The sequence below is a fragment of the Pseudorasbora parva genome, chromosome 24, assembly GCF_024679245.1.
Source record: "Pseudorasbora parva isolate DD20220531a chromosome 24, ASM2467924v1, whole genome shotgun sequence".
Lineage (NCBI taxonomy): Eukaryota > Metazoa > Chordata > Actinopteri > Cypriniformes > Gobionidae > Pseudorasbora > Pseudorasbora parva.
The window spans coordinates 3948912-3966607 of record NC_090195.1 but is presented as its reverse complement, the minus strand read 5'-3'; the positions used below and the strand labels follow the sequence as shown (position 1 = coordinate 3966607).

Below are 17696 nucleotides of genomic sequence, written 5' to 3'. Positions count from 1 at the left end.
TAGCATGTGAAGACGGCATTAAACATATTTTCAAACATGATTTGGGATAATGTAAGTTCACAAATCAACAAAATATATAAAGTGTTCTAGTAGTTTTTGGATATTTTAATTAAAAAAAATCTTACATTTAAACAAACAAATGAATATTTACTGCATTTCCCCCGCAAATTTTAATAATTTTCGAAACGCAATCCGTAGTAGTATTGTCCCTCTCACCATCCCGTATTTGTTTACATTCGCAGCCTGCAAACGCCTGCAAACTCTCACTGACAGCGGGGCTAATAAAAAAACATTAAATAATAACTGGTCAGGCTTATTTTACACATAATGACCATTTAACATACTGTATATTTAAGTATATCAAGTTTATATAATTATAATAAAATACCGGGAGCAAATTTAAAGGGATGTCAGCCGTCCATAGAGCAAACGCGTGGGAAATTTCAGATTCGGAGAATGAGAGTGATGAAAATAAACCTTCATCATCAACATCATCATCATGTGTGATACTCGATCAGGATTCGTCTATAAATGAAACACACACTTCAGCCTCAGCCCGGGCGGAACACGGCAGCATCAACGCGGATGGAGTGAAGATCTCCGGCAGGCGGAGGAGGACGCGAGAGGAGGTGCAGGAGGAGCTGGACATGAGAAAAGCTGCCAAAGAGAGAAGGAGAGAGGAGAAGGACAAACTGAAAGAGGAGAAACTACAAGAGCAGCAGAGAAGGAAAGAGGCAGCGGAGAGACTGATCCTCTTAAAGCCTGAAAACTTCATCAAGAGTCTGACAGCTCACATTCATGCAGGTGAGAACTTCTGACCACTGTGGAGGTGCAGATGTCACTGGTAAAGCTTGATTATATATAGTTTATTATTACTTTATCTTCTGACACAGGTGTGTTTCTTTCTCTCTTCAGTGCTGCTGAGGGATGCAGGCTGTGATGAACTGCTCAGGACTCTGGATGGGATGCAGTGGAGGAACCGGATAGAGAATCAAGGTCTTCCTAACAGCATCTGCTGGACACGACAAGCCTTCCAGGTCACTAGACTGTTGCTTCTTTCTTAGTCTGTCCATTATTTTGTTCCATTATTATTGTGAACAGCTAATTAATGTCTCAGCAAGTGTTTGTTCTCTATGTGTGTGTGTGTTGTACACAGCAAACTGAGGGTGAGGCTATAAATGGAGTTATTGAAGAAGATCAGGTCCTGATGGTGATATCCCATAATGAGTTTGAGCACATGGTGATGTCACATAAAACAGTGACCAATCAGTCGGTCAGTCATTATTATATTATTATTATATCATTACAATATGTAGTACCATTTAAAATATTGGTAAATATGAATACATTTTAAAATAACAGTTTTCTATTTGAATATACTTTAAAATGTAATTTAATCCTGTGATCAAAGCTGAATTTTCAGCATCATTACTCCAGTTTTCAGTGTCACATGATCCTTCACTAATCACTCTAATATGATTTAATACTCTGTTATTATCAATGTTGGAATATTATTTTATAACCCTTGATACTTTTTTTTTTAGAATTCATTGATGAATAAAAAGCTAAAAAGAACAGATTTTTTTTTTTTTAATAAATTGTCACTCTTTGCTGAATAAAAGTATTATTTTTACTTATTGAATGGTAGTGTTTATGGTTTCAACAGATTTCTATTTGAAATAAATGCTGTTCTTTTTTTCTTTTCTTTTTTTTCTTTCTTTCTTTAAAAAAAAACGTTTTATTCATCAAAGAATCCTAAAAAAATGGGAAAAATCACAGGTAAAAAAAGAAGTAAAATATTAAGCAGCACAACTGTTTCCAACATTGATAAATCATCATATTAGAATGATTTGTGAAGGGTCATGTGACACTGAAATGTAATGATGCTGAAAATTCAGCTTTGATCACAGGAATAAATTACAATTTAAAGTATATTCAAATAAATAAATAAAATGTTGTTAATTGATATTTCACAATATTACTGTTTTTTTCTGTATTTTTGTTCAAATAAATGCAGGTTTCTTTCAGAAACATTATAAACAGTAATGTTTCCAAACTTTTGAGCAGTACTGTATATCTCCATCATTCTAGACTCTTATTGGTGACATGTATGAGGGGGCGGAGTCTCTGCTGCAGCATCTTTCTAAGTACTTGACCAGAACCGCAGGGAAAGTGGTTACAATTCTAGTGATGATCAGTCATCAGCAACGGTAAACACACAATCTCTCTATTTAATGTTAAATCTCATAATATGAAGCGATAGAATGGACCTGTATAAGTGCATGTGTGTACAGATCAGGATCTTGGGGTGAAGATGATTTTGACCAGCATCATCTGGACCGAGAAGAGGTCAGATAAATCTGTCATCGCCCTTGTGATTTCTCAGTAATGTAACCTTCCGGTAACCATGCCTTGTTTCTGTGATGGGCAGCTGTTGGTTCACCTCCAGGTCTACTGGAATGTGGCAGTTCACTTCCTGTTGGGCTGGCAGGAAGTGACCGATCATGTGGTTGCACTTACCAAGGCTTTATCTAAGAGACCTTACAAGTGAGTTTTACACAGACATCACACTAAATAAAGCATCCAAAAGGCCTGGGTCTACCTTTTCTGTCAAATTAGATCTAACTGCTGTATAATATTTATTTTGAATTGCTTTTTGTGTGTCATTATGCAGAAGGCTCTGTTTTTGTTCTCAGGGCGTTGTGTGGCGACCCTGATCTGGGTTTCTGCATGGACGGCTCGTGGTCAGCGGGTGTGCGAGTGGACAGAGACGGCCACGGTCTCGCTCAGGTTTGGACACGTCAGATTCAGCAGCTGAACCGCGTCAGTCCAGCCATGGCCAAAGCCGTGACGAGCGCATACCCCTCCCCTTCGCTCATGCTGAAGGTAATGTGTGTTCACCATAGAAGGAAAAAAAATATGGACGTAGTGTCCGTGGCGTCACCCATATGATTTCGATAAGCCATTCTGAAGCGTAAAGTTGAGACAAGCTGGGTGTTGCCATCTTGCGAGCGAGTCTTTGCGTGTCACGCCCAGATAACAGAAAATGGGCAAAGAGGCGGGATGTGGGCGGAGCTTAGGTGACGCAAAAGGCTTGTTCGAGATCCATTGGCGCTGCGCAGACCGATCAGCATATGACATCAAAGTACCGCGAGAACGATTGTAGAGCAAACTACTCCTTATGCTATTGAATCTCTCTCGCTGTACTTTGATGTCATACACCGATCGGTCTGCGCAGCGCCAATGGATCTCGAACAAGCCTAATGACTAACAGACATCAGACAAACGTCAATCTACCTGCCACTCATAACCACGCCCTTAATTATCCAGAACTTTAATGCTTTATATAATGTAAACAAATGAGTTATAAAATAATTCACCTCCCTCACAGTTGTCATGAAGAGCAAAATTAGCCGTATAGACCAAAACCACAGTTTGTACCAGACTGTAAATGTTTTTTTTCTGTTGTAAATTAATTTTAACATGGGGCGCAATTAGATTCTGCTCCCTTCTGGAGCCTGTCCCTAGTGACCAGTCAATGAATTGCAGTTTAAATTACTTCCGTATTGGCTTCAACAGAAACTGGTGCTGCGCTCCACTCCACTTTAAGACATGTACTTGTGAACTTCAGGCAGCTTCATATACCACAATGCAACACGATTGTGACGTCACCACATATCGCGTCTAATTTACCCCATCACAAACAACTCTAGGATATTTTAATTATTTAAAAAAAAAAAAAAAAAAAACTCAAACACACCTATATACATTACAGAATGCTGCATTAAACAATTTGGTAAAAGAAAAATAAATCAAATAAATCAACTCCACAGTGGATTGCAAGTGATCAACGGTTTAGGTTGTTCCAGTTTCGTCCATTGCAAAGTTTCCTCCAGTAGTGGGAATCATGCAACGTAAGGAGACGCACATCCGAGTGAACGAGACAGAGGGAATTTAGCGAGTGAAGGGCATAAAAAAACCGAACTGGCCGCTCTTCATTGGCCCTCATTCTCCTCCTCTCCTGCTCCAACAGGCCTATGAGGAGCTGCCATCTGAGGAGGAGCGGCGCAGACTATTGGCTGATCTCACTGTAGTAGGCGGAGCCAAAGAGAGGCGTGTTGGTCCCGAGCTCGCTGGCCGTATACATCGCCTCTTCACTTCCCACAATCCTCATCTACTGCTGGATTAAGGCCAGGGTTGAGGAAGGAAAAAACTAATTTTGCACTTTATAGCCAGCAGACTATAGAAGATTAAACTTCTTCTAAATTAATACATTCATCCATCAAAATGAACATATTTGCTATAAATACTTGAAAAATGTAATATTACGTTTTGTAACATTTCAACGATACTAAAATAACTCTGCCTTGCCTTGTGAGCAAAGCACCATATGCACCATCTATCACTGGTTTGATTGTCATATAGATTAAAGGTGTTGTGTGTATGTTTTTTTTTTTGACTGTACTAAAGCATAAAAATACCTTCATATGTTTGGAGAGATTTAAGAAACATGCCGGGCAAAAAACATTTAGTCAAAAACATGCAATTATGAAATTAGCGTTTTTATTGTTGTCTTTTTTAACCGCAAAACAATGTAATCAGTAAGAAAACATGCAAAAGAGTACAAAATCATTCACTCATTAAATGATAAATCAATCAAAATGATCAGTAAAAGTTAAAATAATGAATAAAAGTTAAGTGAATAAATACAGAAGGAAGAAAACAGTCATATCTGAAAATACAATCTACAATGTTTATCAAATCAGATATGCATTTAGTTGTCATAGTAGCTCTCTGGTATTGAATTACGATAAAATACTGTAACGCTTTAATTAACAGACCAGTTGACAGGCTCAGATATTGATCTACTGTAGGTCAGTGCTGGATTGTATAGATGCCAGGAAGTTTTTCATTAAGTTTCTGATGTTCTGAGCCCATCTCTATGAGTCTGAATGAACAAACACAAATGCTGGAGATACTGTACAGCGCATATATTGAGAGTACTTACAGTCTCATTTAAGTAATCTGCTGCTTTTGAGGTTTCAAACAACTTATGGCCAATCAGAGACAGGCCACAGCTTCAGATTTCAACTAAAAGGAAAGTAAAATAAGATGTTTGGCATATCTTGATCTACCTGAACTCTTCACCTGACTAGCAACATTGGCACTGGAAATGAGCAAGTTTATAAGAAATTTAAATCTTCAACTCCATTCTGAACCCTAAAAATGATTAGAAAAAGAAACCTAAGAAAAAGGAGGATGAGTTTGATTGACTATATTTCATGACAATTATAATTCACAACAAGTCCAGTGGATGATGTTTGATAGTTTGGCAAGGGAAATGACGAAGGATGAGGCTTTGGGTTGAACTGTGTGCTGTTCATATTTAAGGAATAGTTCACATAGCTATGACAATTATGGCATTTACTCATCCTCATGTTGATCCAAACACCCATGACTTTCTTTCTTCTGTAGGACATGAAATGTTGATGAGATGTTACTTGCACGAGGGAAAAAAATTATCTGTGATTTAGTAAATAATGGACAGACTAAGAAAGAAGCAATGGTCTTGAGCAGTTATGCCAGTAACTTAGTTATGATTTAGATTGTTGCGATTATCATCATGATTATTATTATTATATATATTTTTATTATTATTACTTAAAGATAAACAAAATAAGAAAATAATATTTCACTGTAAAATAAAGAATTAGAGAAAAATTATTTAATAATAATAGTCCAATTTGACAGTGCAGCTGTAAAATTACAATACTAATATTTACTGTTGTCTTAATTTCTTCATTTTTAAACGTTAGATCATAAAGGTTTTAGCGGAGACCTTAAAGGGATAGTTCACCCAAAAATGAGAATTACGCCATGATTCACTCACCCTCAAGACATCCATGGTGTATGACAATCTTATTTCAGACGAATACAATCAGAGTTATATTAACAAATGTCCTGGCTTTTCCAAGCTTTATAATGGCAGCCCAAAATTTAAAACACACTAAAGTGCATCCATCCATTATAAAAGTGCTCCACACGGCTCCAGGGATTAATAAAGGCCTTTTGAAGCAAATCGATGGGTTTGTGTAAGAAAAAGATCCATATTCAACACGTAATAAAGTAAAACATCTATCTTTAGGCGGACTGCCTACCATATTCAACTTAAGCAGAAAGTGTAGCGCCTCTCGCATTTCAAAACACACTTACACTACATCCGACGTAATCGTCACGCCAGTTACACTTTTTCCACAAGTCATATACACCTAGGATGGTTTGAGGGTGAGTAAATCATGGGGTCATTTTTTTGGGGGGGGGGGGGTGAACTATCCTTTCTCTTTTGATGGTTTATAAGCAGTTCTCTACAATTTTGGGAAGATGGTTGGTTGCGCATGTTGTGTTTCTGCACTTCATAAGTGATCCAAACAGCTATGCAGCACATTAAAGGGTTAGTTCACCCAAAAATGAAATTGATGTCATTAATGACTCACCCTAATGTTGTTCCACACCCGTAAGACCGCCGTTCATCATCGAAACACAGTTTAAGATATTTTATATTTTAGTCCCAGAGCATAATGCAGTCAATGCCCACTTTACTGTCCATGTCCAGAAAGCTCATAAAAACATCATCAAAGTAGTCCAGATGAGACATCAGTGGGTTACATGGTTTCAGCATTTCGGATCGAGTCAAACTGCTGAAATCACATGACATTGGTGATCCGAATCATTGATCGATTCACTCATTTGTGACCGTTTAAATCTTTTTGGAGGTACACGGAAGAGAAGACAATGCTGAATAAAGTCGTAGTTTTTGATATTTTTGGACCAAAATGTATTTTCGATGCTTCAAGAGACTCTAATTAACCCACTGATGTCTCATATGGACTACTGTAATGGTGTTTTTATTCCCTTTCTGGACATGGACAGTATAGTGGGCATAGACTGCATTATACTCTGGGACTAAAATATAAAATATCTTAAACTGTGTTACGATGATGAACGGAGGTCTAACGGGTGAGGAACGACATTAGGGTGAGGAGGCATTAGGGTGACATAAATGTCATTTTTGGGTGAACTAACCCTTTAATGGATGAGACACAAAATCTGCTCCTGAGCTGCACTCGTGTAGATGAACACAATGCCATGCTTCACATATATTATGTAATAATTGCACTAAGTCATATTGTGAGTTGGGCTGACCTACCAGGGAAGGGTTTGGAGTAACATGAGGGTGAGTAAACGATGAACTATCCCTTTATTTACATGTAAACTTTCTGTGTCTCATGTCCAGCGGCAGCGTTTCCTCTTGTATGTCTCGAGATCTGAGGAGAAGTCATCCGAGTCACTCTCAGAGGCGGAGTCTGGCCAGGAGGTGTGGCCTGTTGGAGTGTAGGAGGAGCCGAGAACGCAGGAACCGTTGGGTTCTGGTTTATACACAGAACTGAGGTCATTTACCTTACGGCCATCACTGGAAACAGAGAGCGGGGGGTCACAACAAGGACAGTGTTGGCATTTAGGGTTAGGAAGGGAGTCAGAGGTGGGGGCGGAGCCACAGTAGAGGTCAGAGGGTGAGGAGGGATCAAAGTAACAGGCGACATCCACTATGGAGACAGTGTTTTGATAATGTGCATTATCTGGACAGGAAGCAGAATCAGGATATATGGAGGCTTCAAGACAGGAGGGAGAATCAAGAGGGTCGTCTTTACTGCAGTAAGAACCAGGGTTATCATGGAAGGAGCTTGAAATAAAGACGCGTTCAGTGCCAGAGGGATTGTGGGGAGGAAAGGGACTTGTGTATTTGTCGAAGTTGCCATCCTCTGTTTGTGTGGCCTTGTCCTCGCTGTTGTCTGCGCAGGCGTCGGTGCAGCCGAGGGTCAACACCCATCCCAGCTGGTTAGACAGCAGCAGACGCAGACCCGGCGGCAGCGGCAGCACACGCAGAGCGTCTGCGCAGTTGGGCAGCATTTGGCGCAGCTGTGTGCAGCACAGGTATTGTAGTGTGGTGGGCACAGAATGTGAACGGATCAGTTTCATGCTGCTCTTGGCCGCCGTCGAACACACCATCGGATACAGACGCTTATTTTGCAAGTGAGTTGCTGCTATGCCTGACAGAATCAAAGAAGATGATGGATGGATGGATATAGATAGGTAGAAGATGGATGGATGGATGGATGGATGGATGGATGGATGGATGGATGGATGGATGGATGGATGGATGGATGGATGGATGGATGGATGGAGATTGGTAGATGATGGATGGATGGATGGATATAGATAGGTAGATGATGGATATAGATAGGTAGATGATGGATATAGATAGGTAGATGATGGATATAGATAGGTAGAAGATGGATGGATGGATGGATGGATGGATGGTGATTGGTAGATGATGGATGGATATAGATAGGTAGATGATGGATGGATGGATGGATGGATGGATGGATAGATATAGATTGGATGGATGGATGGATGGATATAGATAGGAAGATGATGGATGGATTGATCAATGGATGGATATAGATAGGTAGATGATGAATGGATAGATGGATGGATAGAGATTGGATGGGTGGATGGATATAGATTGGATGGATGGATATAGATAGGTAGATGATGAATGGATAGATGGATGGATAGAGATTGGATGAGTGAATGGATATAGATTGGATGGATGGATATAGATAGGTAGATGATGGATGGATGGATGGATGGATAGATATAGATAGGTAAATGATGATGGATGGATGGATATAGATAGGTAAATGATGATGGATGGATGGATATAGATAGGTAGATTATTGGATGGATATAGATAGGTAGATGATGGATGGATGGATGGATGGATAGATATAGATAGGTAGATGATGGATGGATGGATAGATGGATGGATGGATATAGATAGGTAGATGATGGATGGATGGATAGATATAGATAGGTAGATGATGGATGGATGGATAGATGGATGGATGGATATAGATAGGTAGATGATGATTGGATGGATATAGATAGGTAGATTATTGGATGGATATAGATAGGTAGATGATGGATGGATGGATATAGATAGGTAGATGATGGATGGATGGATAGATATAGATAGGTAGATGATGGATGGATGGATGGATTTAGATAGGTAGATGATGATTGGATGGATATAGATAGGTAGATTATTGGATGGATATAGATAGGTAGATGATGGATGGATGGATATAGATAGGTAGATGATGGATGGATGGATAGATATAGATAGGTAGATGATGGATGGATGGATAGATGGATGGATGGATATAGATAGGTAGATGATGATTGGATGGATATAGATAGGTAGATTATTGGATGGATATAGATAGGTAGATGATGGATGGATGGATATAGATAGGTAGATGATGGATGGATGGATAGATAGATATAGATAGGTAGATGATGGATGGATAGATGGATGGATAGATGGATATAGATAGGTAGATGATGATTGGATGGATATAGATAGGTAGATGATGGATGGATGGATGGATGGATGGATGGATGGATGGATATAGATTGGATGGATGGATGGATGTAGATAGGTGGATGGATAAAAAGGAAGAAAAAGAAAGATTGTAGTTGCAACAGGGGTTTGAGAAGGAAATGCATTCATAAAGGAAAGAAAAGAGGTCATGCATGTCTTACCGATGCAGCGCCGGTTCTTGTAGAAGCTCAGGGTGCCGTGCCAGCTGTCCAGATGAACCCCGATTATAGACCCTTGACCAAACCGTGAAGAAAAGTTCACCTTTGACCCCTTATGATGGAGGTGACCTATACCAACATAGATGTAGATTAAAATACAAAGATTAAAGTCACATTAATACTACCAGAAAATACCTAAAATACAGTCAGAAATGTAAACCTGCTCTGTAAAAAAATTGGCGATAGAAGGATTTTTAATGTTGATGAATTCTCTTCTGCTCATCAAGGCTGCATTTATTTGATCAGAAATACAGTAAAAACAGTGAAATATTATTACAACAAGTTTTCTATGTGAATAGAGAAAAATGTCAGTTCTTCCTGTGATCAACGCTGTTTTTATCATCATTCCTCCAGTCTTCAGTGTCACTGATCCTTCAGAAATCATTCTGATATGATGATTTGCTGCTCAAAACACATTCATGATTATTATCAATGTTGAAAAAAGTTGTGCTGCTGCTTCATATTTTTGCTTTCATTTTTTTTCCAGAATTCTAAAATTAATAATTTATTTGAAATAGAAATCTATTGTAACATTATAAATGTCTTTACTGTCAATTTTGATCAATTTTACCACATCCTTGCTGAATAGAAGTACTAATTAATAATAATAAAAAAGACTTTTGAATGGTTAATGTATATAAAACTTAAAGTCAAAATATTACTTTTAGTCCATTTAGTAATTTTAAGGGTTAGATCAGGTAGTAATAGGTACAATGATAATATAAAATTTATGATATATGATAAATGTTGTGATAAAAAATATTATTGAATTAATTAAAGTATGTGATCCTGAAGTATGTGACCTCTGACCTCACCTGTGTAGGACAGACCCCAGCTGTCCTCATCATTGCCCAACAGACTGCAGAAACTATGTTTGAACTGATCCAGGTTCACTTCTGATGTCCCGACACCAACCATCTGTGCTCATGAACACACAAGATGCATAAAATATATATGACATATTTACGAATGTCTTAAAGGGTTAGTTCACCCAAAAATGAAACTGATGTCATTAACTCCTCCCCCTAATGTCGTTCCACACCCGTAAGACCTCCGTTTATCTTCACACACAGTTTAAGATATTTTATTTTTAGTCCGAGAGCGTATGCAAGTGTATGCACACTATACTGTCCATGTCCAGAAAGGGAATAAAAACATCATCACAGTAGTCCATATGAGACATCAGTGGGTTAATTAGAGTCTCTTGAAGCATCCAAAATACATTTGGGTCCAAAAATAACAAAAACTACGAATTTATTCAGCATTGTCTTCTCTTCCGCGTTTGTTTTCAATCCTCAAATAAAGATTCAAACGGTTATGAATCAGCGTATTGATTCATGATTCGGATCGCGTGTCAAACTGCTGAAATCACGTGACATTGGCGATCCGAATCATGAATCAATATTCACTGATTTATAACCGTTTGAATCTTTATTTAAGGATTGAAAACAAACGTGGAAGAGAAGACAATGCTGAATAAATTCGTAGTTTTTGTTATTTTTGGACCCAAATGTATTTTGGATGCTTCAAGAGACTCTAATTAACCCACTGATGTCTCATATGGACTACTGTGATGATGTTTTTATTCCCTTTCTGGACATGGACAGTATAGTGTGCATACACTTGCATACGCTCTCGGACTAAAAATAAAATATCTTATACTGTGTGTGAAGATGAACGGAGGTCTTACGGGTGTGGAACGACATTAGGGGGAGGAGTTAATGACATCAGTTTCATTTTTGGGTGAACTAACCCTTTAATAATAATAATATAGGCATATTTGCTTAGATGATCCGTATTGTACTCTCCGTATCTCACCATATCGGTGCCGTACACCGGTGAGGTCATCTTGATTTCCCAGAAGTGCTGTCCGTCACCGAGAGCCTTGGCGCCCCTGATGCCGGCGGTTCCACAGCTGTACTCCGAGTGGAAGCTCACCTTCCGGTTAGAGCAGCTCAGAGACACAGACGGAGCTTTGCCCTCCTCATCCCAAACCCAATCACATCCTGAACACATCACAACCCATGATTTCCAAGGATGAGATGGGGGTGAGTAAATTGTCAGGACATTTTAATTCTGAAGTGAACTAATCATTTAAATTATGGAAGGTCAAATTAAGATGTTTTAAGACCTGCAGAGACCCTGTTATTTGAAAAAAATACAGTAAAAACTGTATATTACTGCAATTTAAATAACTGTTTTTATGTGTTTTTATTTTATGTGAATATATTGTAAAGTGTAATTTACATTTATGCATTTGGCTGACGCTTTTATTCAAATTATCCAAAATGTCATTATGTCATGAAGAGATGAAAAAAACACAAAAGTGCTCTAAAAACAAAGATTTGGATATTACTCAGAGTAGCAAAAACCAGAATAGGGAGGAAAAGAGAAAAATAGAGGAGGAAGAGCTAGATTTTTTTTAATGATGAGAAAGTGCTCATGGAAGAGATGAGTTTTTTGAATGAAGTGACTGAATTTAATTTGAATTTATTCCTGTGATCAAATCTGAATTTATCATCATTCCTCCAGTGTCTCATGATCCTTCGGAAATCATTCTAATATGATGATTTGATGCTCTAGAAACATTTATGATTATTATCCATGTTGAAAACAGTTGTGCTGCTGCTTCTTCATATTTTTGTGAAAACTGATTATCAAGTTCAAAGACATTATATATATACATTATTGTAACATTATAAATGTCTTTACTGTCACTCACAATAATGCATTTCCTTCTCAAACCGCTGTTGCAACTACAATCTTTCTTTTTCTTCCTTTTTATCCATCCACCTATCTACATCCATCCATCCAATCTATATCCATCCATCCGCCCAATAAAAATATTAATGTCTCACTGACCCCAAATTCTGAAGGGTTGTGTATGGCAAAGTGCAAATCACAAAAGCTTGATTGACAGATGAACCTCACCCTGCTCCTCCTCTCCACAGGTGCAGCTGACCTGGGCGTCCGAGCTGAGTTCAGTTTGAGCTGGACACTGGCAGAAGGACTCGCCCGTCACAGGCACCACGGGGGGCATCTCCGCCGGCACACACACCGTCACGGCCTCATACACTGAAGAGTCAGCCTCCGACTGCACACACAAACAAAATTTGTGTCACATTTTAAAATCAAAAGCAATAATATTTTGCATTAAGAAAATAAAGCCTTTTTTATGCCTATTAAGTTTATTTCATTATCTTCTTCACTAAGATGCTCATTTAAGGCAGTGCAGCACACAGGGTGCGAACTACGGGGGAGCTAGGGGGAGCTCGGCTCCCCTAAATAAGACATGGGCTCCCCTGAAAACGTGATTTGAGAAATTTTGGGGGGTCTCAAAAATATTGACACCGTGTTATTTTGAGGTGCAATTTCAGTTTTCTGTAATGTGATCATCGTGGATTATTATATGTAAAATTGCTAAAAATATATAATTAATTCATGCATGACGGCAATTTAAATCTAATTCACTTCAATAAAGATAACTATACATGCTGTTCTTGTCATGACCATCAAGGTGTGGTGGCGCTGCGGTGCAAATTCCACTAATTCTTAGTACATGTCAACGCAAAGGTTCGTAGAAAAAACTAAAACGAATATCCACTTCTTGATCTTGGATTTCTGGAAGAACAGCAAAGGAAGCTGACCCCAGGCCTCTGTGGTCGATTCTGTGATAAGGCATGTTATTCCCAATTATGTGTTGTGGCTGGGTTGATATAGGTCTGCGCGACTATCGATGTCCTAATAAGACTAACGTTAATTAAATGGAGGAATTATGGTATTCTTCTGTAGCCTGACGAGTAACTTCAACCATTCATGTGAACTCAAAGACAGCCGGATGCTTTGTTTATAGACTATTTGTTGGCTTTTTGACCTATCAATTCTTGTTTTTTCTTCCTTCATTAAAATCAGAGATGTTCTTTAATGATTGTAAATTGTATATTAAGAGTCTCCGCAATGCATTAAGCAATAGATTGACCCGTTCACCAGTGTGTGAAGGAATATACACGTCCTCTCTTCCATGCGCACAACCCCCCCCCCCCCCCCCCCCACCACACACACACACACACACACACACGAAAAGTGGGCTCCCCCAAAGGCCACGATATAGTTCGAACACTGGCAGCACATGCTGTGTCACTGTAAACCGTTCATCTGAGACTCTGATTGGCCGGATGCCCAGGTAATGTAAAGCTGGTCCTAGTTAGCTTAAAATAAGCAGACAGAAATAACCGCAGCACGTGTGGAGTCACACACACTCATGCTCACCTGTGCTGCTGCGACGGCCTGTTTGTCTTCTGGGCTGAGGGGCGTGGCTTCAGTCTCCGGGACATTTTCACTGACAACATACAGATTCCACGACATTCCTGAACACAACAACACAATGAGGCTGTTATTTCAATCTGTCTGTCTGTCTGTCTGTCATCCATCCATCCATCCACATATCTGTCATTCTATCCATCAATCCATCCATACGTGTCTCTGTCTTCTATCTATCTATCTATCTATCTATCTATCTATCTATCTATCTATCTATCTATCTTTTGTTCTATCCATCAATCCATCCATCTGTCTCTCTGTCTGTGAATCTGCCATCCATTGTTCCATCCATTGTTCATCCATCGTTCTATCTATCTATCTATCTATCTATCTATCTATCTATCTATCTATCTATCTATCTATCTATCTATCTATCTATCTATCTATCTATCTATCTATCTATCTATCTATCTATCTATCTATCTATCTATTGTTCATCCATCTATCTATCTTTTGTTCTATCCATCAATCCATCCATCTGTCTCTCTGTCTGTGAATCTGCCATCCATTGTTCCATCCATTGTTCATCCATCGTTCTATCTATCTATCTATCTATCTATCTATCTATCTATCTATCTATCTATCTATCTATCTATCTATCTATCTATCTATCTATCTATCTATCTATCTATCTATCTATCTATCTATCCATTGTTCATCCATCTATCTATCTTTTGTTCTATCCATCAATCCATCCATCTGTCTCTCTGTCTGTGAATCTGCCATCCATTGTTCCATCCATTGTTCATCCATCGTTCTATCTATCTATCTATCTATCTATCTATCTATCTATCTATCTATCTATCTATCTATCTATCTATCTATCTATCTATCTATCTATCTATCTATCTATCTATCTATCTATCTATCTATCTATCTATCTATCTATCCATCTATCCATCCATCCATCCATTGTTCATCCATCGTTCTATCTATCTATCTATCTATCTATCTATCTATCTATCTATCTATCTATCTATCTATCTATCTATCTATCTATCCATCCATCCATCCATCCATCCATCCATCCATCCATCCATCCATCCATTGTTCATTAGGGCTGTAACGATACACCAAACCCACGATTCGGTTCGTATCACGATTTTTGACCAACGGTACGATACAAACCTCGATATGGGGGGGACAAAACAGTTTTATTCTGTACAGTATTCTGTAGCCTATTTTGCCGTCAATACCATATATCTGTATGGTCAATAGGCTACTGCCGACGTTCTCTTTGTGGTATCAATAGGCAATATATATTTAACATGAAGTATAGGGCCTCCTGTACATCAATACCAGCAGAAGCGCCGCGTCAGACACGCTTCTGGTGTGCAAAGAAAGAGAAAACGCCAGGCAGCCGCCCCGCGGATGGCACGCAACAGAAACGCCACGCTCACACCACGTTGCCAGCCGGTTGGGGAAGCTTCTTGAAACACTTACGGCAAATTGTGTGGTTTTTGTCAACTACACGATTGCCATCCTTGTTCTCCACCGGGTAGCTGAAATGTTGCCATACTGCTGACTTAAAAGTTGGACCTGGACAGGAAGGATAATTCTGGCAGTTGGAAGGGGTGTGTCGCGATTCTGCCTTCTCACATCGCGATACAGGTTCGTGGACCTGCGTATTGCGATTTCGATTTCATATCGCATATCGTTACAGCCCTATTGTTCATCCATCTATCTATCTATCTATCTATCTATCTATCTATCTATCTATCTATCTATCTATCTATCTATCTATCTATCTATCTATCTATCTATCTATCTATCCATCCATCCATCCATCCATCCATCCATCCATCCATCCATCCATCCATCCATCCATCCATCAGTAGTGCTGTAGCTGATCTGTAAGTTTCTCAGTTCCTGTATCCGCTGACTCACAGATGTCAGGCTTTGCCATGAACTTGTTTTGCACTGACAGACTGACCGGGCTGACACTGTAGCCTCATTCTGATTGCTCCATATGCCACGGCTGGAAACCTGAGACTCTAGTCTTACATGCTTCATGTGATCTGCTCAGATCGCTGATGTTTACACTGTAAGAGAGTTCTCAAAACAACCCATGAGAGTGACCAAACTTTAAAAAACATCACCAGACCAGGCTGGCACAGCAGAACACACTAAAAAACCTGAGCTCTTTACACACATAAACACAGAAACTGGCATGCCCTTGTGTTGTTTCCCCATATGTCTAATTTATTAAATGATTATAGGTTATAAAAGCATTTCAAATGTTTCTATACCCCAGATATAAATGTATAATTGGATAGAAAGTCCTAATTATTTCTGTCCTAATGTGCACGCGACACAGCCAGGTGTTCGCTAATTGATGGATAATGTGTACCATGCCCTGGATACCTCCACCAACTGGCCCATCTTTACTTGTGTGCTTCTGAGAAATGCAATGGCGCAATATGTTTGCATTACACTGGCATAAGCACATTTCTCATTCAATCTGCTTATTCATAAAAATCAAGATTGTGTAAGAAGCAATATGATAGGAGAGGATGCTGGTAAACACAACATTAAGATTAAGTTATAAGGAAAATGCATATTTAAAAAATAAATGTAACTTACATATTCCTGCACTGACTTTTTAAGTGCACGTACTGAATGCAGTCAATTATAATATGAGCTCATAAAACAGAATGCATACTAAGAATTAGAAAACAAAAGTATAGATTTTAACTTGCTCTTGCTATTATGTAGATCAACAATTTTATGGTGAATATGACAATAAATTAGCACAATCATTTAAATATTAATTACATTTAAAAACACTGAATACAACTTCTAACGTACACAAATATTAACACTAATTCTACTAACGTTAAATATAAAACTATGAAATATACTTAATATTATCATAATATCAATAAGGCACTAATAATGATCATACACTCAAAAAAAAAATTGCTGGGTTGTTTTAACCCAATGTTGGGTCAAATATAGACAAACACACCCGCTGAGTTTAAAATGTAATTTAAAAATGTACATGCTTGACTCAAATTTGGGTTAAAATAACTCAAAATTCTTTAGAGTGTATGTTATTATAATGCTTCAACAATTTGTATTAAGTTAGAGGTATTAAAATGCATTATTGTTACTATTATGAACAAGAAAACGTCTTTACATCCTTGACAACATTTTAGACGTATATCCACTGTTTCCTGGAGGCACAAAAAATCACGACACTTATAATACAACTTTTTCTTAACTAAAGTTGACATAATTTAAATATAAAACGCACATACCTTGTTAATGTTTCGTAGAGTTTGTTTCCTCTGCTTTAAACACTCGTTTCCATCCAGAGCTGGTGTAAGTGATATAGCAGGTTCGTGTCAGTGTGGTGACCTACATCTACACACACCAAACACACAACATAACACCGCCCAGTCATCAATCACACTATGGAAAAGGCGAAGGTCATTAATATTAAATAGCTCATGAAGACGTTGCCTGGTAACCTTTCTAATTAATATTCATAGACCCAACTGGGCGCCTACTTACGTCGTCTCCATTCAGCCAATCAGTTAGCCGTATTTGGGAAAACGTCTTTTATACGTAGTGAATATTCATTTATACAAAGCTTTCGCCATAGTAGGACTAGTAATTTGACAGACGGAACGGGTCATTCTGTCTATCAT

General features: G+C 38.5%; 2 protein-coding genes across 3 annotated transcripts; one reads left to right on the top strand and one right to left on the bottom strand.

Moving 5' to 3' along the window:
* Positions 1-228: 228 nt before the first annotated feature.
* LOC137063450 (crossover junction endonuclease EME1-like) lies at positions 229-6693 on the top strand. The gene is made up of 8 exons (XM_067434569.1): positions 229-804; positions 916-1037; positions 1157-1273; positions 2092-2210; positions 2295-2349; positions 2432-2547; positions 2697-2886; positions 4034-6693. The coding sequence occupies exons 1-8, from the start codon at positions 408-410 to the stop codon at positions 4187-4189; spliced, it is 1272 nt and encodes a 423-aa protein (XP_067290670.1). The 5' UTR covers positions 229-407; the 3' UTR covers positions 4190-6693.
* A 305-nt stretch (positions 6694-6998) lies between these two features.
* On the bottom strand, positions 6999-17457 carry spsb3b (splA/ryanodine receptor domain and SOCS box containing 3b). Of its 2 annotated transcripts, none has more exons than XM_067435321.1 (7): positions 17304-17457; positions 13993-14090; positions 12655-12817; positions 11542-11729; positions 10539-10641; positions 9667-9792; positions 6999-8108 (listed from the first exon to the last, which is right to left on the bottom strand). In XM_067435321.1, the coding sequence occupies exons 2-7, from the start codon at positions 14086-14088 to the stop codon at positions 7285-7287; spliced, it is 1500 nt and encodes a 499-aa protein (XP_067291422.1). In that variant the 5' UTR covers positions 14089-14090; positions 17304-17457; the 3' UTR covers positions 6999-7284. The 2 variants fall into 2 exon arrangements, with proteins under 2 accessions (XP_067291422.1, XP_067291423.1); XM_067435322.1 differs by lacking the exon at positions 17304-17457 and adding an exon at positions 15931-16003.
* Positions 17458-17696: the final 239 nt, after the last annotated feature.

Bases quoted from the DNA above. Each gene is read 5' to 3' on its own strand.
- spsb3b (XM_067435321.1), bottom strand. From the start codon at position 14,088: ATGTCGTGGAATCTGTATGTTGTCAGTGAAAATGTCCCGGAGACTGAA. The intron at 9,793-10,538 runs GTGAGGTCAGAG...ATGTTGGTATAG, and splicing joins CTGGGGTCTGTCCTACACAG to GTCACCTCCATCATAAGGGG. The intron at 8,109-9,666 runs GTAAGACATGCA...TGATTCTGTCAG, and splicing joins CAAGAACCGGCGCTGCATCG to GCATAGCAGCAACTCACTTG.
- LOC137063450 (XM_067434569.1), top strand. From the start codon at position 408: ATGTCAGCCGTCCATAGAGCAAACGCGTGGGAAATTTCAGATTCGGAG. The intron at 805-915 runs GTGAGAACTTCT...TTCTCTCTTCAG, and splicing joins GACAGCTCACATTCATGCAG to TGCTGCTGAGGGATGCAGGC. The intron at 2,887-4,033 runs GTAATGTGTGTT...CTGCTCCAACAG, and splicing joins CCCCTTCGCTCATGCTGAAG to GCCTATGAGGAGCTGCCATC.